General features: G+C 44.2%; 1 protein-coding gene across 1 annotated transcript in view; it reads left to right on the top strand.

Moving 5' to 3' along the window:
* Positions 1–5630: 5630 nt before the first annotated feature.
* Positions 5631–26405, top strand: part of HPSE (heparanase) — a 32607-nt gene continuing 11832 nt past the window's right edge. Inside the window, exons 1-7 of the mRNA XM_063135600.1 lie at positions 5631–5909; positions 12973–13118; positions 18778–18912; positions 20476–20649; positions 21555–21735; positions 22840–22887; positions 24049–24142. Coding sequence (XP_062991670.1) covers positions 5710–5909; positions 12973–13118; positions 18778–18912; positions 20476–20649; positions 21555–21735; positions 22840–22887; positions 24049–24142 — 978 coding nt within the window. The 5' untranslated portion in view covers positions 5631–5709. The remainder of the gene's footprint in view (positions 5910–12972; positions 13119–18777; positions 18913–20475; positions 20650–21554; positions 21736–22839; positions 22888–24048; positions 24143–26405) is intronic.

Raw genomic sequence — 26405 nt, 5'->3', positions numbered from 1 at the left:
CTTCAGAGACACGTCTGGTAGCAACATAATAGGCAGGACCTTCTCGGTGGATACTCCCAGGTTGTGAAACTCCCTACCAAGAAAGATTAGGTTGGCTCCTTTGCTGTCCTTCCACCGGCAAGCAAAGACATTCTTATCCGGGCATGTATAAGCAGGTCTGTTGGGCGGGGTGCTTTTTTATTATTCTGTTGTGCTTTTAATTGTGTTATAATGTATGTTTTATTATTGTTTTAATCGAGTTTTATTTATAATTGTAAGCTGCTTGAGTTCCATTTTCTTCGTGGGGTACAAATCAAATAAATAAACCTGGCTGTCGCTTTTTATCTATAGACACATCATTCAAGTCTGTCCCTTTGTTAGGTTACAATTAGATGACACGCAGGAAGTAGCTATTGCCAAAGAAGAGAGGAGGTGTGCTCACAAAATTATGGTTGTCAATAACAAACATTAATAGGATTGCTTCAAAGCCAATCCTCCCGCCTCACTTCAAAATAATTTGAGCCACCTTTGTTGAGAATGCAACTCTATAACTTGTGTATCACCAAGTCGAGCGGCTCAATAAACTACCTGCATTTCCTAAGGGATAGGTGAAGGACAGAGGTAAATAACCCACCACAGAATAATGTTAAATGCATATATCAGATGTATTCAGTTTATATGGTGTAATGCCAAAGTCACTAATTTAAGTCTTGCTTGCTGAGCAGTGGAACCATGGAGTGATGATTGATTCTTAGTGCCATCAAAATATCTAATGAATTTACACAAAAGTTATCCTAGCCTACTGTCCTCTTATTTACTTATTAAAAATATTTCTAGGCCACTTTTCTAAAAACAACCCCCACCACCCCCAAAGTGCTGTGGGATGGCTCATAAAAACTACAAATGCAGTGAAGTGAAATATCAGTGCAACAAACTATAAAGCAACAGATAAAACTAGTTTCAACACAAGCAGCAAAGAAAAACCAGAGAATACTAGCAGTCCTCAAGCAAGAAGAGGAGAAGTAGGAGGAAGACGTTGTTGTTGTTATTGGACATCATTGGTGGATTGCTACCCCGTGACCCAACTTTCCTCCTAACCAACAATTAACAATAACTGAAAGATATTTCGTAATTGTTTTTCATTTAGGCAGGTTTGTGATTAGTAAGTTATGCAGTGAGAACCCTTTCCAGTGTGGTAAGAGCATACTAGTTGTTTATCTAGACCGTCTCGGATGTTTGTTATGGTATCTTAAACACATAAGAATAGCCATCAAGAGTCAGACCAAAGGCCAACTGCCTGTAGGAGGCCCACAAGAAGGGGTATGAGCACAACAGCACCACCCCACTCACGTTCGCCAGCAACTGGCCTACAGAGGCAGGATTTTGCAGTTTTTGAAGAACTAAATTAACATGCAAACCTGTTTGACCAAGCAAGGACAGAGAATCAGTGATAGGGAATGACCAATGCTGGGAGATCTTTTAAGTTTAGAGCAGTTTATACATGTTGTAAATCAATCAATAGTGAGAGCAGGGTGCCCAGCGCAGGCAACAATATTGCAATGCAATCTTTTCATGTTAAAACTTATACCAAAAGTGACAAGACCTTGATCTTTCTGTCAGGATCAGGACTTAATATGAGCCAGAGTGGAATGCTGGAAAGTTGTTTTTTTCCTCATTTGCAAGGCATCACTTTTCCACTTATGTGAAAGATGTCTCTGATCTTCTGCAGAGTGCTCTTTGCCTCTGAGATCAGGGATTCTGTAGCTTTCTCCGCTGGCAAGTCACATCAAAATTTGACAGGTGTGACTTCTCCCCATGCAGTGATGGGAAGATCGGGGAAGTTACAGGCCAGTTAGCTTAACGTCTGTTCTAGGTAAATAGATTGAAAGCATTATTAGGGATAAAATTAATAAGCATATAGAAGGACAAGCCCTGCTGAAAAAGGATCAACATGGCTTCCGCATAGTGCTGTCTCTTAGAGTTCTCTGAGAGTGTCAATAAACATGTGGACAGGGGTGATCCGGTACACATTGTTAACTTGGACTTCCAAAAGGCTTTTGACAAAGCCCCTCCCCAAAGACTCCTGATCAAACGTAGCAATCATGGAGTAAGAGGAGAGGTCCTCTTGGTTAAAGAACAGAAAGCAGGAATGAATGTTAATCCTCCCAGTGGAGGATGCAAATAGTGGGGTCCCATAGGGATTTGCATTAGGACCAATGCTTTTCAACGTATTCATAAATGATCTGGAATGAGGAGTGAGCAGTGAAGTAATCATGTTTGCTGATGACACCAAATTATTTTGGGTGGTTAAAACAAGAGATTGCGAGGAGCTCCAAAAGGATTTTGCCGAAGTGGGGAAATGGGAATCCAAATGTCAAATGTGGTTCAATGTAAACAAGTGTAAAGTGATGCACTTTGGAGCAAAAAACCCCACCCAGTTTCAAGCATAACCTGATGGGATCTGAGCTGGTGGTGACCATTCAAGAAAGAGATCTTGGGGTTGTGGTGGACAGCTTGATGAAAATGTCAATGCAGTGTGCAGCTGCTGTGAAAAAGGCAAATTCCATGTTAGGCATAATTAGAAAAGGAAACTGCTGGTTTCATACTGCCTTTATACAAATCTATGATGTGACACACTTAGAATACTGTGTACAGTTGGGGGTCACCAAAGGACATTGTAGAGTTGGAAAAATGCAGAAAAGGGCAACTAAAATGATCAAGGGGCTGAAGCAACTCACTTATGCAGAAAGATTACATCAGTTGGGATTGTTTAGCTTGGGAAAAAAGTAACGGGAAATATAATAGAGGTATACAAAATGATGCATGGTATGGAGAGAGAGAGAGAGAGAGAGAGAGGAAACAGCTATCAATGACTACTAGTCCTGATGGCTGTACGCTACCTCAAGTATTGGAGGCTTCATGCCTATGAGCACCAGTTGCTGGGGAACATGGGCAGGAGGGTGCTGTTGCACTCATATCCTGCTTGTGGCCACCGTGTGAACAGAATGCTGAACCAGATGGACCCTTGGTCTTATCCAGCATGGTGGTTGTTCTTACGTTCTTACAGATGCATTCTGTACATGCCCGGAGACATTCTGTTCTTTATGATTATTGTACATATCTCTCCTGAGGCTAAGAGTCTCCTGGGATGTGGGTGAATGGAGATGTAGGCAACTTAGCGTCCCCTAGATGTGTTGCATTATAGCTTCCATCCTCTCTACCCATGCTGGCTGGGGACAATGGGAGTTGTAGTCTTTTTAATTATTTCATTTCTATACCACCTATTAACCAAAGCTTTCTGGGCAGTTTACAAGACAAAGCTTAAAACCATACAATACAATACAATAACATAGTAAAACACGCTGTAAACCCATTACTTTAAAACAGAATAAAGTCAAAGCAAGATAAAAGCTAACAGCAGTGGCTAAAATGCCACTTTTAAAGATTAAGGGTTAATAGCCTGGGAAATTTTTTAAAAAGTCTCCACCTGCCATTGAAAAGACAATCTAAGCAACAAGTGAGCCTCTCTGGGGAGTTAATTCCACAATGGGTGGCACCACTGAAAGGACCCCCTCCTTAGTAGCCACGTCTTATTCATTGGGAGCACATAGAGAAGGGCTTTTGAGGATGTCCTTAGGGTCCAGGGAGGTCCCTAAGGACCTAGGGTCCATTACGATACCTGAGAGAGAGCCTTCTCCCCTGCCAACCTGCCCAGTCACTGAGGTCATCCAAGGGAATGCTCCTGGTGGTTCCACATAGATCCATTCTCCAATTGGAGTCCACCAGGGGAAGAGCCTTCAGCGTGGTGGCCCCCCCTCCTATGGAATTCCCTGCTGTGGGAGGTCACAGAATCACAGAATCCTAGAATAGTAAAGTTGGAAGGGACCTATAAGGCCATCAAGTCCAACCCCTTGCTCAAAGGTCAGGCAGGCACCAACTTTGTATTCCTTTTGGCGCTTCCTGAAAACATCATTATTCCAGGAAGCCTTTCCTTAATGACCACCCACGGTTCACTGTACATTTTGCTTTTTAAAAAATCTATTTTAACGTGTTTTATTCTGTTTTTATTTTATTTTATCTTGTACACCACTCTGAAATTTTCAATGGGGGGCAGTATATAAATCCTGTAAATAAATAAATAAATAAATAAATAAATAAAATATATGGAAGGAAACCATACTTTAGGAGCAGTGGAGGCTGGTGGCTCTGAATCCACTTTGGGTTTCAGTCTGAATCAGCCAGAACTCTAAAGGAGTTTAACATGGGGTCTGACTTTGAAAATGGTTCAGAAACTTCAGCTGGTACAGAATGTGGCCGCCCTGGTATTGGTGAAGGCAAGGCGATTTGATCACGTAATGCCTACACTGTGAGTTTCTGAGCCCAATTCAGACTGCTGGTTTTGACCTTGAAAGCCCTAAATGGTTTGGGACCAAGTTACTTGAATGACCGCCTTCCCCAATATCAGCCTGCCTGCACTTTAAAATCAGAAAGAGACGTCCTTCTCATTTGCCCATCCTTGAGAGCAATGAGGTGGGTGATCTCACGAGAGAGGGCCTTCTCTGCAGTGGCCCCACACATGTGGAACAAACTCCCATCAGAGGCACGCCATGCACCATCCTTGCAGGCTTTTATTATTTATTTATTTATTGCATTTTTATACCGCCCAACAGCCGAAGCTCCCTGGGCGGTTCACAAAAACTAAAACCATTCAAAGTATAAAACAAGCAGTATAAAAACAGGATATAAAATACAGATTAAAAACTGATTTTAAAAACACACCATACATGATTACAACATCTTTAAAACATCCTGAAAACATTCTAAAATTTCTCTGGATAAGCCTGCCGGAATAGATCAGTCTTTATTGCTTTTTTAAATTCTAAAAGACTGTCAAGTTGACGAATCTCCTCCGGCAGGCCATTCCGCAGTCTGGCAGCAGCAGAAGAGAAGCTCCTCTGGGTAACAGTTGTTAATCTAGTTTTTGCTAGCTGAAGTAGATTCTTCCCAGAGGACCTGAGTGTGCGGGGCGGATTGTACGGGAGAAAGCATATTATTTTACCGTGGCCTTCTCGTGTTGCTGCTGCTATTGCCATTGTTGTACTTGTCGGTTTTATTGTGGGCTTTTATCATTTTTAATTGCTATTTTGTTGTGTTTATGTTTTAATTGCTTTTAATATTTTAAGCGTTTTGATGTATTTTATTGTCGTAAGCTGCTGGTGAGGCCTTCTGCCAAGAAAAGTTTTCAATGAGTAAATAACATAAATGCCAGGGTATTGAACCTATTTGGGGGGTCGGGCTCAGCACCTTGGACAGGTCCTTCCGACTGAAACCCAGAATGGAGCCACAGCCCCAGTGAAATCGGAGCCGCCACCCCTCCGCCGTTTGGGAGAGCGAGAGGTGCTGGCCCTCTCCGGGGGGCGTGTGGGCTGGGCGAAACCGGGGGGGGGGGCTCTGCGGTTCCTCCTTCGCCCAAGCTCAGGGTCATCACCCGGGGATGCTGCGCCTGCCCGCCGCCGTGCGCCGCTTCCTGGGCGATCCAAGCAGAGGGCGTCGTTCTTCCCTTCCCGGCCGGGCAGGAGGCAGGAGGCCGGGCTTGGGACGGAGAAATGCGCTCTCTGTCCGCCTGCCGCTTCCAGAGGCAGGCAGGCAAGCAAGCAGGAGGCAGGCAGGAGGCGCCCTCCGGAGCCGCTCCATCCCAGCCGCCCAAGTCCCGCGCCCTGAGCCAGGAAGATGCAACTTCTGCCGCTGCTTTTCAGCTGGGCTCTGCTGCCCCGGAGCAACCTGGCCGAGCTGGCTGCCCAAGCCGATGGGGCCATGCTGAGTTTCCAGCGGTTGCCAAACCAGCCGGTTCTGGAGGTCAGCCCGTTTTTCCTGTCTATCACCATCGACGCCAACTTGGCCACGGACCCCAGATACATCACCTTCCTTGGGTAGGTAGCCTTCGCCCCGGCGGCGGCAGTGTTCGTTTTCCCCACTGGCCTGGCGCCTGTGCCTTTAAGAGCAGGCGGACATTCAACAGGCAAAGTTTTGCGACAGGGCAGGCATTCAACAGGTAAAGCTTCCTCCTCTCTCCATCACTGAGTGGGGAGAAGCCGCACCTGTCCATGGCAACCCATTGGGAAAGTTACGGAACTCCTGTCCCAGAGTGAGGCGGGAGTGGCAGCAGCGCTCAGCGGAGAGTTGCTGGCTTTGCCCTCAGTTTTTGGCAGAATGCTGGAGTTTTAAAAGTCTCTTTAAAGTTCGTTTCTCTGCCTGCCGCTGAAAACTTCCCAGTTGTGCAGTTACTTCGTTTATAAACAAGGAAGTGCAACAGTTCCAGGAGTTTGTTTCAGGTGTTTGTTTGAAGTCTGATCTGTAACTGCAATTAGTTGTGAGGGCTGGCGGAGACAGCTCAGAGGCCAAGGGCACTCTGCAGATGGTCAGAGACACTCTTTCACAGAAGCGGGAGAGTGGGCATTTCCAGTCTGTCAAGCACTGATAAAGTGCGAAGCATCCTTTCAGGTTCTTCTCCTGCCTCCACTCACTGACCTGCCTACAAACGATAGCTTGGATAGACTGTGCACTGGCTTTTGGGGAGTTCTCACTCCTGAACAGTAAGGTCCCATCACCACAAGTGAAAGACCCCCAGTGGCTACTTCCAGTTGGCAAAGACAGCCAACTCTGTCTCCTGGAGTTCAGCGGCCGTAGCTCAGTGGCGGAGCATCTTCTTTGCATGCAGAAGGTCTCAGGTTCAGTCCCCAGCATCTCCAACCTAAAACCTGGAGAGCAGCTGCCAGTCAGTGCTGACAATACTGGGCTAGATGGACAAAGGGACTGACTCTTTATAAGGGCAGCTTCCTCGATTCCCGTGTGTTCTTTACTCGGGCATAGATTCCACTGAATTTTTTGTGATTTAAGATCACAGCAGTCTTTGGGTGGCTATGTAAGATCTCAGTTGCAAGCCTACAATCCCCATCATGACACTCTTTAGTATGTATTAGAAAGAGACCCTATTTCAGACATGAACCTGTACTGAAACTGTAGAAGGAGTGCAGAGAGGATGGGGCAAAAAGAGAATGGCCAGCGTGGCCAATGGTCAGGGATGATGGATGCTGTAGTCCAAAATATCTGGAGGGCATCAAATTGGGTAAAGCTGTTATAAACACACTGGCATATGGCCCTCACCTTCCATATTCTTATGCTTTTTAAGGACCTCCCCGTGACATTTTCCCTTTTAAGACTTCCCGTTTACCCTCCCACTATAGGATGAATGAGTTGGCATCTCTCAGATTAAGGAGCAATTGCACCCTTAATTATCTGCCTGGCTAAATATTTTGCTTTGCCATTTCCTGTGGTTCCCGTCTGGTGCTTTGGCTCATGAGATACGTCTTGCGGGAATCCTGTTTTCTATGCAGCTGAGACAGCTGACATTTTCCCACTACATATAGCCAAAGTATATCAGTTTAGAATGGATCCACACAGAGGTGTTTTGAAAGAAAAAAGGACAATGGCAAATAGATATTGCATAGGAAGAAGGATTTGTTAGTCTTCAGGTTGCCACAAGACTCTTTTTTATTTCTACGTACGAATTTATGCATGTAATGAATCTTGCACACTCTTTCTATTTAATGCCAAACCATGGTTTGGTGCAATGGGTCTGAGTCCTGTGCCCATGCATGTCTTCCTCCCCATCCCTTTATGAGATCTACTTAATTAGGGCCATAGTTTGCACTTGCCTGACAAACCAGGATTGTAAACCAGGTTTGATCCTGATTTGTAATCCTGGTTTGGAAGACAATCATAAAACATAATTTGCTAGTTTGACATTTCATATGAACAAACTCTTTTGTCTCAGGACAGATATTGCACCAAGCCACAGTTAGCTATGGTTTGCAGTGGCATCCAAACTGACAAGCCACGGTTTGCTGTCAGCCAACAAACCAGATTTGGGAGCCATGGTCCAAAGTGCCTTTTTGTGCTAACTGTGGTTTGTTATTATGTCTAAACTGACAAATTGACTCCGCCCAATGCTCTGCCTCTGGAGGCTATTGTACCTAAAGAACGGAATGCTGAGCAAATATAAAATGAAAACACAGAAGCAGTCTCCAAACCATGGGTTGCCTCTATGTTCGGAAACTTAAACCATGGTTTAGGTTTCTTGGTACTAACCATAGTTTGATGTGGTGTCTGAATTGATTCCATTTTGCTTTGCTTTGCTTTGGTTAAAGAAAAGGGGGGCAGCTTTGCAAAGAAACAAGGCATACAGGGAGCATGTATTATTATTATTATTATTTATTATTATTTATTTATATAGCACCATCAATGTACATGGTGCTGTATCTCATTTCCAAGCAGAATCATGCTTCTAGAAGCCTCCAGGGAGTGCAATTTTGTTTGGAAACAAGGGCATTTGCCTGTTGGGTGATATACAAATGTAATAGCTAAAATAAAAAACTAAAATTGCTGCTTTCTGTGTTGCTGCTGCTGTGGCAATTTCAAGAATTGTGGTGGCAGAACCAACAATTTTGGTGGTGAGGGATGGAGTGTGGCTCCCAGTAGCTTTCAGCGGGGCAATGTGACCCCCTCGGTGGCTTTCAGTGAGGCAGTGTGACACCCCCCCCAACCCCAGGAGTTTCCCACCCCTGTTCATAACCCTAGGGAGTCTCTAATATACTTAAACTAAAAGGCCCAAGCCTGTTGGGGAGTCTTTCCATCCATCCTGGAAACTCTGCTTCTTAATCCTGAGCTAGGCTGTAATTGCTCCATCATGATGGAAAGGCATTCTGCACATGCTCAGAAGCATCCCTTGTTGTTATTCCTTTACTTATAAATTCCCCCCCAAAGGAGGAAGTACATCACACACACAAAAGAAGAAGAAGAGGTCATAAGAGGACAGAGCTTTGCATAAAAGGCTCATATACGAATTTATATGTATAAGTGTCAATTTAAAAATACTACATAATATAATTTAATCTGAAATACTATACATCTTACTATAACGCAGTATGACTAGGTGTGCCTGCTGAACCTGCTGGCTGGGTGCTAACTGTTGATGGCATCTGTGCCCTCCCTTCTGATGGTTCTTTATCTTTAAACCAGACTTTGGGGCTGTCTATATGCCCTGTATACTCCGTAGTGGCTGTACTGTGACGCTGCATCATCTATACAATGCAGCCGCCAACTCGCACCCACCACGGGCTTTTCTTTCGAAACTGCACACTTAAAAAGTCGCTGATTTACCACAACTTTTCCTTTGCTGTGAGCAAAGCACCTTCTTTGCTCGGTCTGTCAGTGGTGACCTTGCTTCACATTGAGGCTGGGACGTTCCAGGGGTAGATCAAGGCTTAGGGTAGGTTGGGGGACGCATGGGAAGGCCGGGCAGAGAGCAGGGGGGCAGCTCTATGAGCTGAATGGCCACCCTCCTGCTGTGGAGATTGCCACTTCCCCCCACCCCCAAGCAGCTGCAATGCCACGGGGTTTTGAAGACACAAGCCACAAGCAACGCTGTCAACACACACACACACCTTGGTCTGGACAGCCATTTCAATACAGGATATCTTCAAATAAAGCCGTTTCTTCAAATAAAGGAGTGTCCTCTGTAATGTAGATCCACATACAGCAGTCAGTAATGAAAACAAATTCTGGCACTGAATTCTGGTCGTGAATGCTGACTCAGAGTAAGCCCTCGGGACAGGAAATAGATGTAATATCTGGTTCAATCAAAGGTTCAATCAAACCTTTAATTTTGTAAACCGCCCAGAGAGCTTCAGCTATTGGGCGGTATAGAAATGCAATAAATAAATAAATAAATAAATAAATAAATAAATAAATAAATAAGTGGCACCTTGTCAGTCAATAATGCAACCGGAAAAGCTTGCTGTGTTCTCAGCCTGCCCATTGCAGCTCTTTATTTCTTAAACTGACTCATTATAAACCAGTTTGCTGCCGCAATGTCTCAGCTGTTAAGAATCTAGTCTGCCTTCAAGAGTAGCCGGCTTGACACAAGACACTTCCATGTGACCTTTAAATGGATGGCACTGCAAACTTGGAGACTTCTTGATTTTTTAAAATGCCACCCTTATTTAGAGTTAGAAATGTTGCATGCAAGCAAAAATGGGACCCCGTGCCCTGCAGACAGCTACGCTGGGCTAGCCAAAAGAATTCCACGGTTTGACTCTTTGCTTTTCAGTAAGAGTGATTATAACTTCTTCTTGCTTAATGACACAGCTCAGGACCAAAGTATACAAAATAGAACAGAGATCCAGGATTGGATCTCCATCCATACCTTCCCTCCCACTTTGAAAAAGCCACAAGGATGCCTGAACTCTGACTGGAGGAGCTGCACTTAACCCTTTGCCTCCCGGCCATTTGCCATATCTAAATGCCATCCTTCCTTGCTAGCGTTTGTTCCATATAGATGGCATGGCGGGGAATAGGTTAAACAACCCTCTGATTAAAGCTTTCCCCCTGGCTTCTCTGGGGATGGGAGAACCAGCTGTTTTTGAGCTCTCCTACATTTTCTGAAAAGGCATTTCAAACCTCATTTCAGCTTGCTCCCATTTTCGTTTTGGACCTGGTTGTTGTTGTTGTTATTATTATTTTGGCTTGTTCAAACATGAAAAGCACACATGGGAAAATTGAGCGTAATTTTCAAAAGTGTGCACTTTCCATTGACTGAAGTGAAAATCTTGGCCCTGTGGGGAAGAAGGAGGACCGAGGGGACAGGAGCAGGCAGAAGTAACATCGGGGCCTGCTCCTGCTGGACTCTTCCCCCCCACCCCACAGGGCAAACTGCCATCTTGGCCCTGTGGGGAAGAAGAAGGACCGAGGGGACAGGAGCAGGCAGAAGTAACATCGGGGCCTGCTCCTGCTGGACTCTTCCCCCCCCCCCCAGGGCAAACTGCCATCTTGGCCCTGTGGGGAAGAAGGAGGACCGAGGGGACAGGAGCAGGCAGAAGTAACATCGGGGCCTGCTCCTGCTGGACTCTTCCCCCCCCCCCAGGGCAAACTGCCATCTTGGCCCTGTGGGGAAGAAGGAGGACCGAGGGGACAGGAGCAGGCAGAAGTAACATCGGGGCCTGCTCCTGCTGGACTCTCTCTCTCTCTCTCTCTCTCTCTCTCTCTCTCTCTCTCTCTTTCTCTCTCCTCCCTCCCTCCCTCCTTGACTCCTTTTCCTTGTGTGTCATGTCTTTATTAGATTGTAAGCCTGAGGGCAGGGACTGTCTTTTTTGCTAAGTGTAAGCTGCTCCGAGAGCCTTTTTTGGCTGAGGAGCGGGGTATAAGTATGATAAATAAATAAAAAAAAAAATACATTTTTTTTTAAAAAAAGTTCATTTCAAAGTTTGCATTTAAACACACACACACACACACACACACACACACACACACACACACACACATTTTTCAAACATGATCGCAAATTTGGGAATTTCCAAACATTTCTTCCAAAAACAAACATTGGGGTTGCATACAGGACATGTGTGCATGACTGGCCAGGCTGGCGCCAACACTGGCTTCATTTCGGCACCAAGTTATTACATGGCTTTTTAACAAAGCCTTTGATGGCTAAATTCACCAAGCCTGCACATTGTTTTAATTGTGCTTTTTATCTGCTTTTAAATTCTATATGGGATTTAGCTTGATTAAGGTTTTATTGTTTTATATTGTTTGTATGATTTTGTCTGTACGCCGCCCTGAGATCCTAGTGATATAGGGTGGGATACAAATGTTTCAATAAATAAATAGATAAATAAAATTACTTGCAAAAGAAACTGAATTCTTGTCCATCCCTAGGCTTTTCCCTACACTGTTCCAGTAACATGGATGAAGGAATTGCAAGGCTCAAGCCAATGACTGTTCCTGCCCCAATAAGTGCATCTATCTCCGTGTTGGGGCCTGAAAGCATTGGCTCCAATGCTGACCTCAGAGCATGGGCAGGCTCATATAGATGCACACTCAACAGTCCTTCAGATCATCTGGTCCCAAACTGTTTAGGGCACCTCTCATATCCAGACACCTGCCTCCAGAGCGCTGCGTCGTTCCTATGAAGCTGCCTGAGCTCTCAGGTCAGGACTGGGGGGCCTGCTCTCATGTCTGCCAGTCAGTGCTATTTGGTTGATGGGCCCAGTGACAGTGCCTTGTCAGTGGTGGCCCCACATCTTTGGAACTCCCACACCAGGGAGGTATGTTACATTCAAAGCCTAAACAGCTTGGGGCTGGGTTACCTGAAGGATCGACTCCTCCTGTATATGCCTGCCTGGACCCTAAGATCATCCTCAGCAGCCCTTCTCAGGAGTCCCCACCAAAGAAAGCGAGGCGGGTGGTTGCTAAAGAGAGGGCCTTTTCTGTTGTGGCACCCCAGTTGTAGAATGAGCTTCCCAGAGAGGCTCACTTGGCACCTACGTTGTACTTGTTCCGGCACCAGGTCCCCAGGTATTTTAGTCTTTTCGTTTCCATTGTTTAAAATCTCTTTCAAATCTTTGCATTGCTGCTAGGTTGTATTTTGGTTTTTACTTTTATTTTATACTGCAGTTTTAAATTTTAAAATTGTATCTTACATTGTATATTATGTTCCTGATTGTTGTGAACCACCCAGAAAATTTTGCCTATTGGGCAATATAGAGATGTAATAGAGAAATGCACACCCATGACTATTTGTTGCTGATTTTTAAAAGAACCTTGAAAAACCAATTTTATTCTGCTCTGAGTTGAGCTAATTTTTGCTGTGCTTGAAAAATGTTAACTGCTGCCTGCTTTCAATGCTGGATTTTCTATTTTTAATTCTGGTCTGTGGTTAATACATTTGCTGTATTGGGAAGTTCTAGCTGCTGGTGGTTTTTAACTTTCAAAGTGCGTTTTATAGCATTGTTGTGTTCTGATGTCACAGATAAATAAATAATTCCCGTGACACACCGTTTTGGGAATACTTGAGATGAAAATAAATGAATTGTGATGAATTTAAGTCACTTTCCTGGAAAGGGGCTTCTTTACATTTCTTGGCATTCAATCCCCCAGCTCAAAGAAACTGTGTACGTTAGCAAGAGGCTTATCTCCGGGTTTTTTGAGATTTGGTGGCACCAAAACGGACTTCATGATCTTCGATCCTGAAAAGGAGCCAACGTGGGAGGAAAAGGTTTTGCAGGTTTTGCTAGCAAAACAAGGTAGGTTGGAAGCTAAGGCTGAAAAACACACTTGCTAGTGAGCATAGAGTTGAGCTGCACACATCTATTAAAGATAACCAGGCAGGTTCTTTATTCTAAGAGAGATAAAACATAAAGCACAGACTCTCTGACACGTTCCTATATATGAATAGTTAGTTCCCCTTTCGAGTCTTTCTTCCTTTTGTCCAAAAGGTCATCATGCGCTTAGATTTTCGCGACAACAAAACATCTCGGCATCCACAAGCGAGAAAATTCTTATTATCACTCCCTGGTCTATGTCGTTCTCCTGCCGACTCTTCCAGGCACCAGTATAGAAAATCATGACCTTGGCAAGATTGAGAAACAGAGCAGGAGACACAGAGCAAATGGGAAAATCCCAGTTTGTGGTTCATCATTGCACCCATTTCCTTCCACGTAGGCCAACTTTCACTGTGTGTGTGTGTGTGTGTGTGTGTAAGAGAGAGAGAGAGAACGAGGCAGCAGAGGAGGATGTGAGGTGGGGGGAAAGCAGCGCGTTGCAAAGGACAACCCTTCAAAAACAAAAGGTTTCCCAAAAGCAGGAGAAGCGCAAGGCACGGGTGGAGAAGCGGTCAGCTCAGGGGGATGTAGCATTTAAACACACTGAGCTTTTTTCCAATAGCGAGAGGGGGACTGAATACGTCTCCTTCCTCTGGCTGCCTGTTCCCCCTCTTTGTTTTAATATTATAAGCTCTATCTGTGGAGCTCCGCAGAATCATATAATTCAAAATGAAAACGGCGCGAAGGAACGAGGGAGTCAGAGGAAGACGCGATAGGTGGGAAGGCGGGAAATCAGCCAATCATTTTGTCCTGCCCTTAAAGCTCCGCCCACATGTCAAAATGCGATTTGACTCCCCCAACGACACATAACTATAACATGGTGCAAACTCGGATGTTGATCCAAAAGTTGCGGTAAATCGCAACTACGAATATGCGCATTATCGTGGTAAAAACCCGGCGCTGCATTGTGTCTCCTGAAATGCGAATCTGCGCGTTTAGGTTGGGGTAAAGAACCTGTATAGACATCCTCAGAGAGAGAGAGATTATTGTTTGAAGACATAATACGTGAGCCATAGGATACCAGACTTAAGGCCCCAATCCTGTTTCAATTTAGCTGAGACTCATCTCTACTGAAATCAACAAAACAAATTAGTTCTGATCCATTTCAACCCGATCTGTCTGTGATTCCCATCAGGACTGCAGTGGAGACAAGGGGTTAACACACACACCCCTCCAGCTTACACCCACCCACCCCAATTAAAGAAAAATCAAAGGGCAAAGGATGGGACAAGGATCACACATCTTTTTTGGGCCTAATTTCAGCAGGATTGAGGCCTAGATGTAATATCAGGTGAAAAAGCACGGCAGGGCAATATTCCAGAAACTGTTAGGCCTGTGCCAAGGCTGACATCCCTCCACTACCAGACCTCTACCTCTTCACCTGCCCTCTCCAAACAGCAGGAACCAGAGCATGGAGAAGGGAACAGCAGCCTCCCCTTGCCTTGCCCACTTCTTCTGGGACATGGTGTGGATTGGGCCCAGGGAGCGAGGGCAACAGGGGAGGCCGGTAGCTCCAATTTCGGTGGGGCAAAGGCTCCATTCTGGGTTTATTTATAACCAGCCAGAAGTCTAAAGGAGCTATTCAAGGTCAGAACAGTGGTGGGGAAAGCAGGGCTCACTGCAGGCATCTGCTCCCCGCCCCCCACCTGCACCAAGCCCTGGAGCCAGCATTGACTGTGGAGTCTATCCAGGCTCCCAGATGTGTGAAGCACTAATAAAGAGAAACGTACATTTCAACAGATGCCAAGTACTCTTTTTTCCTCCTGAGTGACAACAGCCAGCCCATGGGTAGCTGGAACCAGGACAAAAGAGCTTCTAAACAGATGTCCCAACCCAACGCTGCCGGCTCTAGATTTTGAGGCCCTTTGGGGAAGACACCCTCCGTGGGTGTCTTCCTTCAGTGAGTCTCCCTTCTCACTGCCATTGCCACCAGCTGCTGTTACTGCTCATTTTCTTTCTCTACATTACTACCGCTTTACTCACTTGTCAGGCAGAGAGCCAGTGAGTAAAGAGGCCATGACATCTTCTGCTCCTCCTTCCCACCACCACTGTTGTCTGGGTCAGAATGAGAGGCAGGTGAGGAAGCAGGTTGCAATGGGGAAGAGAAGGAAAGAGTTCAGGAGAGGGGGTGTTTCTTGTCAGTGGGCCCCTCGTGGAGGGTGAGCAGTGCCGGATTTAGGAAGAAACCAAGGAAGCCATTACGAAGGACCTCGAAATACGTTGGAGATAACTAACATGAAATCACTGTGGCTTAAATATGTTGGAAAGTCTGATGTGAAACAGTGCGTGGTTAAACTATGGAACTCACTACCACAAGATGTAGTGATGGCCACCAGTTTGGATGGTTTTAAAAGGGGGTTGGATAAATTCCTGGAGGAGAAGGCTAACAATGGCTACTAGGCCTGATAGCTATGGGCTATCTCCAGTATCAGAGGCAGTAAACCTATATACGCCAATTGCTGGGGGACATGGGTGGGAGGGTGCTGTTGCACTTATGTCCTGCTTGTGGGTCCCTGGACAACAGCTGGTCGGCCACTGTGTGTACAGAATGCTGGACTGGATGGACCCTTGGTCTGATCCAGCATGGCTCCTCTTACAATATGTTCTTACGTTCTTCTGGCTTACATTAGAGTTTTCTTATACAGAGAAAGCGTGGCAACTCAGCATTTAAAATAATTTAATTAATACATTTAGTATCGGAAGCAAACTACAACCAGTTTAAAAGAAGTTCACATCAACTTACTTTATGAGTGCTTTTATGCATATCTTATTTATTTATTATGACATTTAAATGTCCATAGCTGAAGCTCTCTGGGCGGTTTATAAAGGTAAAAAACAGTGAACTTCAGAGAAGGCTATCTAACACTGTTTAACTACATGCACTTCCTAACAGAGCGGTGGACCCCAGAATTGTTGTTTAAAATGGATCCTGTTTTATCCTGTTGTTTTTATATATTTGATGGTTTTAAATTTTGTATACTTTTTAATGTTCCCTGTTTTTAACTTTTGTAAACCGCCCAGACAGCTTCAGCTATGGGGCGGTATATAAATTTAATACATAAAATAAATAACACTGGATGGTACCTTTTCATTACCCTTTCTTCTATAATATAATATTTTTTCCTCTTTGTTTTTATGGCATAGGACCTCTGACTCTTGACATGGCTGAGGGTCTCAGTATGTCTTAATCCAGCCCTAGGTGTGGGCCCTCAGCGGGCGCCCAACCACACCTTCCCTTGACACTGTCCCGGAGTTTCAAATCATCCTGACTCCTGGCTCCTTAGCATTTTAGGAAGGTCTGGTTAGGAGGAGGTAACTTTTCATAAGGAAAAATGAGTGGCAAGAAGAAGACCTGCTGTCTCTAGTGAGCTGACAGAAAAACAAGAACTGATAAAAACCTAAAAGCAAACCCTCCTCTCAGCGTGTGGTGGTGTTAATAGAGACTATTATTCCCCCTACATTTAAGTGAAAAAAGGTAGCTGTTGCAGAACTCCTGCTCAAGCTTTTCACAGAAGGGGTGTCAGCAGTCCTATTATACTACCCGTAAACACAGTGTTGTCCTATTTTAGGCACCAAGAGCTGCTGACAACCCTGTATTCCTCGAATGGGGGGCTTCTCCGTTCGTTCATTCGGGAGCCTGCATCAACACTTTGCACATGAAATAAAACACAATTCAGCATAATCCTTGATAGTAGCCACTGGCTACTTGAAATCTGCCAATTCACACTTTGATTTGCCAGGTGTGGTCTTGCTCCGAACAATCCCGCAAATTCCACATGGCTTTGGGCTGGGGCTGCAACCTGGCGAAAGATCTTTGAATCCATTCTTCGTCAGATTTTAGTTCATTTATCGATTATAATTCCGGCAGGCCTACCCAGCTGAGTTTTAAGATGCCTTTTAATAATGTATTAGTTTTATATGTTTTAATCAATTATATATATATATATATTATGGTGTTTGCATTTGTGTTGTACCCCGCCTCAATCCAGAGGGAGAGGCGGGTAACAAATAAATAAATATATTCTTCTTATTATTTTGCATATAAACACATTCTTGATATTATCGCGGTGTTCCAATACTTGGTCAGGTGACTGGACTGGAGGAGTTTGCAGAAAAGGGCAACTGAAATGATTGATGGGGTTGGAGCATCTCCCTTATGAGGGAAGGAGGCAACAGCTTTGTTCAAATTCATATCCCAGTTCTCCATTGATATGTAGTCATGACTTCATTGTTTCAATAAGTTGCACATTAAAGGAATTAAATCAGTGCAAACAGCAGGAAACCACCATCCCATCAATGGTCGGGGAAAGAGGGAGGGGACATCTGGAAAAAGCCAGAGTGCCAGGTTTGGTCCATGGGCCTGATGTATTTCAGCCCTGCGCTAGAAGAGCCTTCTCCAACCTGGCACCTGCCAGATAACTTAGACTAGCAGCCCTCCCCCCCGCCCCAGCCTGCATGGCTGGTAATGATGGGAGTTGTAATCCCATACATCTGGAGGGTGTTGGACTGGAGAAGGATGATCTAGAATAATGGCACAAGGGCGTAGTCATGTACACAGCCATTGTATTAAAATACAATGGTATTTATTTATTTATTACATTTTTATACCGCCCAATAGCCGAAGCTCTCTGGGCGGTTCACAAAAATTAAAACGGTTAAGAACATAATAAAACATCTGACAATCTAAAAACCCCAATACAAAATACAATATAAAAAGCACAACCAGGATAAAACCACACAGCAGAAATTGATATAGGATTAAAATACAGAATTAAAACAGCAAAGTTTACATTTAGGTGTTAAAATACTGAGAAAATAAAAAGGTCTTCAGCTGGCGACGAAAAGAATACAGTGTAGGTGCCAGGCGGACCTCTCTGAGGAGCTCGTTCCACAGCCAGGGTGCCACAGCGGAGAAAGCCCTCCTCCTAGTAGCCACCTGCCTCACTTCCTTTGGCAGGGGCTCACAGAGAAGGACCCGTGTGGATGATCTTAAGGTCCGGGCAGGTACATATGGGAGGAGGCGTTCCTTCAAATAACCTGGCCCCAAGCCATTTAGGGCTTTGTATGTTAGTACCAGCACTTTGAATCGGGCCCAGACCTGGACTGGCAGCCAATGAAATTGTAAAAGGACTGGCGTTATGTGATCTCACCAGCCAGTCCCTGTTAGTAAACAGGCTGCCCTGTTTTGTACCAGCTGAAGTTTCCGGACCGTTTTCAAAGGTAGCCCCACGTATAACACATTGCAGTAATCCAAACGAGAGGTTATCAGAGCATGGATAACTGTAGCTAGGCTATCTCTGTCCAGATAAGGGTGTAGTTGGTATATCAGCCTAAGTTGATAAAAGGTGCTCTTTGCCACTGAGTTCACCTGTGCCTCAAGTGACAGTTCTGGATCCAAGAGCACCTCAAACTACGGACCCGATCCTTTACGGAGAGTGCAACCCCGTCCAGGACAGGGCAAACATCACCTTGCCAGACAGATGAACCACCCGCTAACACTACCTCCGTCTTGTCTGGATTGATATAGCCCTGAAGCGCTCATCTCTCTTTCTCCCTCCCCACCCCTTCTCTCATGCTGTAGGTGCTAATGGCATTTCTGAATTCGCATCCGCTCCTTCGGACATCCTAGAGCACTTGCAGTCCCTCTGGCCCTCCCAGGAGAGGCTCATCCTCAAGGAGGAGGACAAGCCGGTTCGCAAAAATGCCACCATCACACGTAAGACATTTGTGATCGTTGTGCACAGATCAGAAGAACTATTTTCTGCTGTTGTTGACAATCACGGAGGCTAGAAACTTAGGACAATACTCATTCCATTGCAGGGTGGATCGGCAACTCGTGGCCAAAGGAGTACCTTTAGCATCCAGTAAAACCCCAGTACCAATGGCTCCTTTAGTATGTACTTCCATGGTGCTATTCCCAAAGCTGCAGTAGGCCCCCTGGCATTTGCCCCACCATGCTGGGTGCTGGCACCAGATTTTCTCCCCTTTCCTAGTGAACAGCACCAGAGGCGCTAAGCTTCTCTACAAGAGCAATTTATTGCACGTTCATTATTGGCCACTCATAGAAGTTTACAGGTCTTTTACATGACACCATCAACCTCCAGGACCTCTCCCGCGCTTTCCCCCAGTAATCTCGCTTTTCAAAAAAAAAGAGATAATGCAGTATTTAAAATAATCACGGGATTAATTCCGCCACTAGAAGGAGCTGTTTCATTTAACTTTATGGAGCATTGCTCAGAGAGGAAGTTTTCAATCATGAATCGCATGGTCCCCATTGGCTGCCATCAAAGGAGCCCATAGTGAACATGAAAAGACCTGAGAAAAAACCCTGGTAAGAATGTTGTTGTTTTCCTTAATGTAGAGATACCTTCTGTCAGTCTCCCACTTCTGCTGTGCTGGAGCCACAAGAAGAGGCACATGGGACTGAATGGCTGCTAGGTGTAAGACAGGAATGCACAACCTTTTTGGCCCTGAAGGCTGCATTGGGTGTCTGCTGGGCATCAACAAACTAGGCAGGCAGAAATAGCTTAGCATGATGTCCAAACCCAGGATGCTGGTTTATTGCACCCAAACAAGCCAGGATCCATAAGCAAATAACAAACCTTGGTTTAAAACTGGCTTGTTATCCTGGTTTGTTTGGGTCCAATAAACCATAGTCCCAGGTTCATGCTATACTATCCTGCTTTGTTTTGTTTATCTCCTCGTGCAAGAAGACGCTGTGCATGAAAACACTACTTGTTCACATTGTAATTTAATAAGGCTGGATTCCTGGCTTATCATTATGCACAAAAGTGGCCAATTTAAATGAATGTCTATTTACCAGATTCCTGTACTTCCAGTTTGGCCTGTTAATATGAAATCGGAAACATGAGAAGCATTCTCCAAGAGCAGGGATTGGCAGAAAATATAGCTCCAGGTTTTTGATCTTCAACTGCCTGCATTCCTAACCATTGGCCATGCTGGCAGGGGTCCAAAACATCTGGAGATATACCTTCTGCATACCCCTGCCCAGTGCCCAAGACAACAGGGATTCCTAGCACAGAGTCATTTCTTTCCCTACGATGATAATCAGGCTTCTTGGTCCATGAGTGACCTGTGATGTCCTGCATCTGTCGTGGGACAAAATCAGTGTAAGCCGTCTGCGCTTGCTACCTGTCTTCTGGATTTCAGGTGATCCGAATTAGCTCACCTAGGCTTGGGGCGGGGGAGAGAGTCGTTTCCTAGAATGTCAGCCTTGGAATAATATAAAACGTTGTTCTCATTTCCACCTTGTTTACAGCAAGCACAGTGGATATTTTGTACAGCTTTGCACGTTGCGCTGATTTGGATCTGATCTTTGGACTCAATGCCTTGCTGCGAAAAGGCGACGGCCAGTGGGACAGCGCGAACGCTCAGCTGGTTTTGAATTACACCGACTCCCAGAATTACAGCATGTCTTGGGAACTCGGAAACGGTACGGGCCGAGAGGGCGTGGCCTCCCACGTGGGAGCGTTCAGATGCCAGGGTTGGGAGGGGGTAAAACGATAAACGCCTTTTTGAAATTCAGCACTGCAGAACTGCAGAATTGGGTTGCATGGGGTCATAGAATCATAGAATAGCAGAGTTGGAAGGGGCCTACAAGGCCATCTAGTCCAACCCCCTGCTCAATGCAGGGTCTATATGATGCCACTTTGTAGCTGATTCCCTCAAAACAACAAACAGGAGCAATAAATTTAGATGGCTTTAGAGAGCACGGGCGATCCGTCCAGGAAAACCACAGCGCTGGCCGCCATTCATCTCATGAAGCCCACCCCCTACCCTGTGTTCCCATGGTTACCCTGGAGTTGGATCTGCACACACACCCCCAGCAACGCCCACTGGACTTAACCCAAACCAAGGCTGTTATGGGTCCATCTAACCCAGTATCGTTGACACTGACTGGCAGCAGCTTTCTAGGTTTTGAGGCAGGAATCAAGGGGATTGAATCTACAGCTTGGAACTGCAGAAGTCACAGCAATCTGGGTTAGTAACGTAACGTAAAACCCTTATCAGTATGTTAAAAAGCAAACTCTACCATTATCGTTTCCCCAACCACCCAAAACTGATTTACATTTTTTGAAAGACAGCCTTACAGAAAACTAGGAAATGGACTTTTGAGAGCAATGCTTAGTTGAAAATCCTTTCCCGGCTAAAATGGAGTTTCGTATATCTTTGGTTGCAAATGTTCTCTATAGTTTTAAAGTTGACTTAGGAGCGGTTTTGATATTTAACATTCTGTACTTGTGGTTGATTATTACCACTGTGTAAATTCTGAATGAGTCACAGGTTACCCTGACTTTGGAGCCATCTAAGTATGTTGACTTCACCTGTTTTCTGCAGAGCCTAACAGCTTCCTGCATAAGTCGGGCATTTGGGTCGAAGGCTCCCAGCTAGGGCAGGACTTCATACAACTCCGCCGGCTTCTGGACAATTACACCCGCTACAGGAACTCCAAACTCTATGGCCCTGACATAGGTCAGCCTCGCAAGAAACACAAACATATCCCAAAGATGCTGAGGAGGTAAAAAGAAACGTTTGTTACTATTGACTTGATCAAGCAACACACTGATACTTTGGCCCAGTGGAGATGTAACACTTAACCATAGTTAGCTCTAACCATAGTTTGTTGCCTTCACCTGGGTTAAGATCACAAGCATCTCATGAAACCATGGTTTACCTTGGCAAACTCTCTAAGGCGGTCTTATACAACTTGGTGGCCTCCAAATGTTTTGGACTTCAACTCCCATCAGCCCCAGTAAGCAGGCCCAATGGTCAGGAATGCTGGACCATTTCTCTGTGGCCCTCTTCAAACAACATACTAAACCATGATGGTTAAGCACTCGGAGCTAAACATTATAGCTTAGCATGCTGTGTGAACCATGACTTAGTGTGCCACGTGAACCATTTCTAACCATGGTGGCTACATAACCACAGTTTAAACATGCTCACTAACCACTTGCTACAAAAAGGTTATCAGACTAACCATGCCTTAGCGTGACATCTGAACAGGCCTTGTGTAGATTTGCTGTATTCTTGTTTGTGGGGGAAATGAGCAAGGTTACAGAAGGGCAGGGTTACAAAACCACACACCCCAGGTTATCTAGACTGTGGGGTTTTCCCCCTTCCTACTTACACTGGTAGCAGGCAGAAAGTAGATCAGGATGTACTGCTAGGAGCTTCTTTAAATAAGTGATTTATAGCAAGCTTTTTACTGGCTACTTGCAGATGTTCATGGGTCCTTTTGACAACACAGTCAGCCTCCTGCGCTTCTCCTGCTCCTTTTCTCAGTTTTAGGATCACAAAATAAACCTCAGAAAACTCGACTCTTCTGAGGTTGTGCTATAAAATGCCCACTAGAGGGCACTGTCCCATTGAAACATACAGGCACGTGGTCGCTGCTCTTTTCTCTGTGTAATTGTGCTTATTTCAAATGCGGAAGAGAAGCAGGAAATGTGATTTCCTCCCTGAAGAGACCCTAGATCTTTGGGCCATTTGCAGTAGATCACCCAAGATTTCTCTTTCCCTCTGGTTTAACAACAGTGGCAAGAACAAAGCACTTTCCCCTAGATCAGGCTGCTGAAATAAAGAAAAGTCATGAAACCCCCTTCTTATTGTTATTTTGCAGCTTTCTGAAATCAGGAGGGAAAGTAATTGATTCTGTCACATGGCATCAGTAAGTACCAAGTTCATATCCAGCAACTTTATTATTCAAGCATTACGGCAGGACACAGTATGTAGGAACATCATGCAGGTCAATTTGTGGGGATGAGACCAAGGTCTGTCTATTCAAGTATTCTCCAAAGGTGCCTGTGGAGACTTCCAAGTATGGTCTGAAGGTGTGGGCCATCCTCTACGGTTCCTTCCCAGCACCTAGGACTTAAAGATACAGTGCTTTGACCATGGAGGTTCCATTAAATACTAATATATTAATAGCATTTGGAAGTTATCGTCCCTTCTCCCATCTAAGTCAGTGGCCATCTCCACCTTTTGGGGTAGACTTAGGCCAGATCTACACCAAGCAGGATATAGCACTATGAAAGCGGTATGAAAGCAGTATATGGTATGTGTCAGTGGGCCCCAACAGTTGTCAGTGCACTTCCATACCACTATAAAGCAGTAGTGTGGCTCCTGTCTTTTATATACTGCTTTCATACCACTTTCATAGTGCTATAATATCCTGCTTGGTGTAGATCTGGCTATAGTTTTAATGCCTCATTCTGGCACCAGGCCAGAAAAAAGTAGGAAATGGAAGAAATGATGGTGGTGGTGCGCCGTGATGGATGAATTCAAGTTGGATGCTAACTGTCCTTGAGCTCGGAGCCAGAAAACTGAGAAATCCTATGTCCCTCCAGACTGTCTCTAAGGAACATAGGACTGCTCCCTAAGACCCATTCACTTTACCAAGGAGCTGTTCATGGTGAAGAAAACTGCTAGAACTGGGCCAGATCTACACCAAGAAGGATATAACATTTTGAAAACGGTTTGAAAACTGTATATGGAATGTGTCCTGGGACTGAACAGTTGTCAAAACCATTATAAACCGTTATAAAACAGTAGTGTAGATCCTGCCCTGGTTTGTTGATATGGATCAACCCAGCTGGCCAGAATCTTGGACTGTCCTTGGCAGGATGCTTAGGGGAACTGTCTACCACCACACCCTTGTAAATATGTGATGAGTTCAGAGAAATGTTAAATCCAAGACAGCTACGATTCTTCTCCCAGTTGAACCGCGGAGAAACATATAAAGAAAAGTGAAAAGAAAACCAGTTGTGGCATGAATTAAAATGGCAGGCAATGGAATTTCCACCTATGCAAAGTGTCTTGATTTTTGCAGTTACTATTTAAATGGAAAAACTGCTACTAAAGAAGATTTCCTGAGTCCAGATGTCCTGGACACCTTCATCTCAATTGTGAAAGAAGAGCTCAAGGTATGGTTGGTCTGGGCGGGTGGATTGTAGGGTAGTGCATTGAACAGTCTTCCCCAACAGGGGTCCCTCCAGATGTTTTGGACTATAGCTGCCATCATTCCTGACCACTGGCAACATGGTCTGGGGCTGATGGGAACTGTCGGCCAAAACATCTGGAGCGCAATCAAGTTATTTGACCACCTGCACACAAATGAACCTACCCATATTTTCATCAGCACTGGAGATTCTCCTTTTGGGCCATCTTTAAGATCGGTTTGATTGGCAGACGCTAGGTACAGGACCTTCTCAGAAGTGGCCCCCAACTTCCTGAACTTCCTCTCAAGCAATATGTGAAGTTGGCTCCTTCAACTGCGCTGTTTTAAAAGTCTTTGAAAAGTATTTTAAAAAGCTTTTCAAAGCTTGTTTCGAATGGCTTTTCATTTGTGTATTGTACTGGTCATGTATGCAGCAGTTTTCTTGATATTTTATTGTTGTGGCTGTGAAAGTGAGGTGGGTTTTTTGAATACTAACTCCATTATATTGTAATGTATTGATGATTTTTGCATTTTAAAGTTTTATTATAATATTATTGGGTCCCCCCCCCCCAATTTTACACTTGTATTATATTATGTTCATTGGCTTGAGTGAACAAAATACAAATTTATATGTTGCAGCTTAAAAAATGGCAGTTAATAAATAAGAAAAGCAGCTTATAAATATTTAAATGAATAAATAAAATTTATGTATTTACAGCATAGTAAGTTGATTGCATGGTGAGGCTCCGGGAATCACCTATTTGGGCATTACAATCGCTGCTTCATTTACACAACCTGCTGAGTGCATGGTAGTTATAGGACAATCGCACAAGCATTGTCTCTGACCTGGTTATGTGAATCCACCTCCACATGCTTTTGGCACAGAATGGCAGTTAATATTTTTAAATTTTATTTTAAAATATTTCTACCCAGTGTTCAAGACAAAGTCCTCACGAGGTGGATTACAAATGAAACATTAAAACAATAGTTCGGTCTGTCTATTTATTTCAATGTGTGTTTTTAATTTTGTATGTTACGTTTTAATTAAGATTTTGTTTTTAAATCTGCCTTGTATTACCAACCACCTTGAACACCATTTTGGGGGGGGGAGCAGAAAGGTGGCACATAAACCAATTTTTAAATAAATAAATATGACAAAATACATAATCACCCAATCCAAAACAAAACTCCCTAAAGCAAAGAAGACAGCGTAAAATCAGGAAAAGTCTTGACAAAATGAAAACCTCTTCAGGTACTGACTAAAAACAGCTAAATAAGGGACTAGATGAAGGTCTTGGAGAAGGGAGTTCTAAAGTTGCAGAGCCAACGTGGAAAAGGCCCAGTTTTTGTTTTTATAATATTTTTATTTTTCAATACTTAAACATACATCAATACAATTAAAAGAAAAACAACATAATACAATAATGTTAAATCACATTAATATCATATATTCTCACTTAATCTTTTTAACATAATCATACTTAACATAAAAGTGCACCCCCCACCTCGGGACCTTATTCCTGTTTCCAAAATCTCATAGTTTCTTCTGCTGGTGGTTTCCCACTTCCCTTAGACAACACAAATATTAGGAACTGTTTCCAAATTCCCTCAAAATCATTCGTTTTTGCTATACCTCTTCTCATGTCAATTTATCATTAATAGCAATATCCCATATTTCTTTATACCATTCTTCAATACAATAATCACCTTGAATCTTCCAGTTCCTAGCTAGAATTAACCTTGCTGCAGTCAGCAAATTTGTTATCAATGGAAAAGGCCCTGTTGACCCGGTCTTTCCCAGTGGTAAGCTGAAGAGCAAGATCTCTCTCTTTTTTTGTAATATTTTTATTATTATTTCAAAACCTAACAAACTAACAAATACAAAATACACAAAGTAAGACAGATTAAAAAATAAATAAAAAGCATACAAAATTAAGATGGGCTTCCGATTTTCTCCACAGCAAAAATATGTAACGATATTTTCTCTTGCTCTATAACTACAAAAGTCAAAATCCCCCTCTTTCTTTTATCTTAAAGTTTTCTTCATATTCATTGAATCCACAGATAAACAAATCATTATTTTCTTAATCCTGCATAAAGTCTGTAAAAGGTTTCCATTCAGTTCTGAACCTAGATATTGACTTTTCTCTAATTAGAGTGAGTAAGATCTCTGAGACCAACCATAAGACATTGGACAAGTCCATTTTAGAGCATTTGGGATGATGTAACGCAAGACGGCCCCTGTGCAT

This window comes from Elgaria multicarinata, chromosome 10 (genome assembly GCF_023053635.1).
Source record: "Elgaria multicarinata webbii isolate HBS135686 ecotype San Diego chromosome 10, rElgMul1.1.pri, whole genome shotgun sequence".
In the NCBI taxonomy this organism is placed as follows: Eukaryota; Metazoa; Chordata; class Lepidosauria; order Squamata; family Anguidae; genus Elgaria; species Elgaria multicarinata.
Note: the sequence above shows the minus strand (reverse complement) of the source record. Positions and strands in the feature narration are given on the sequence as shown.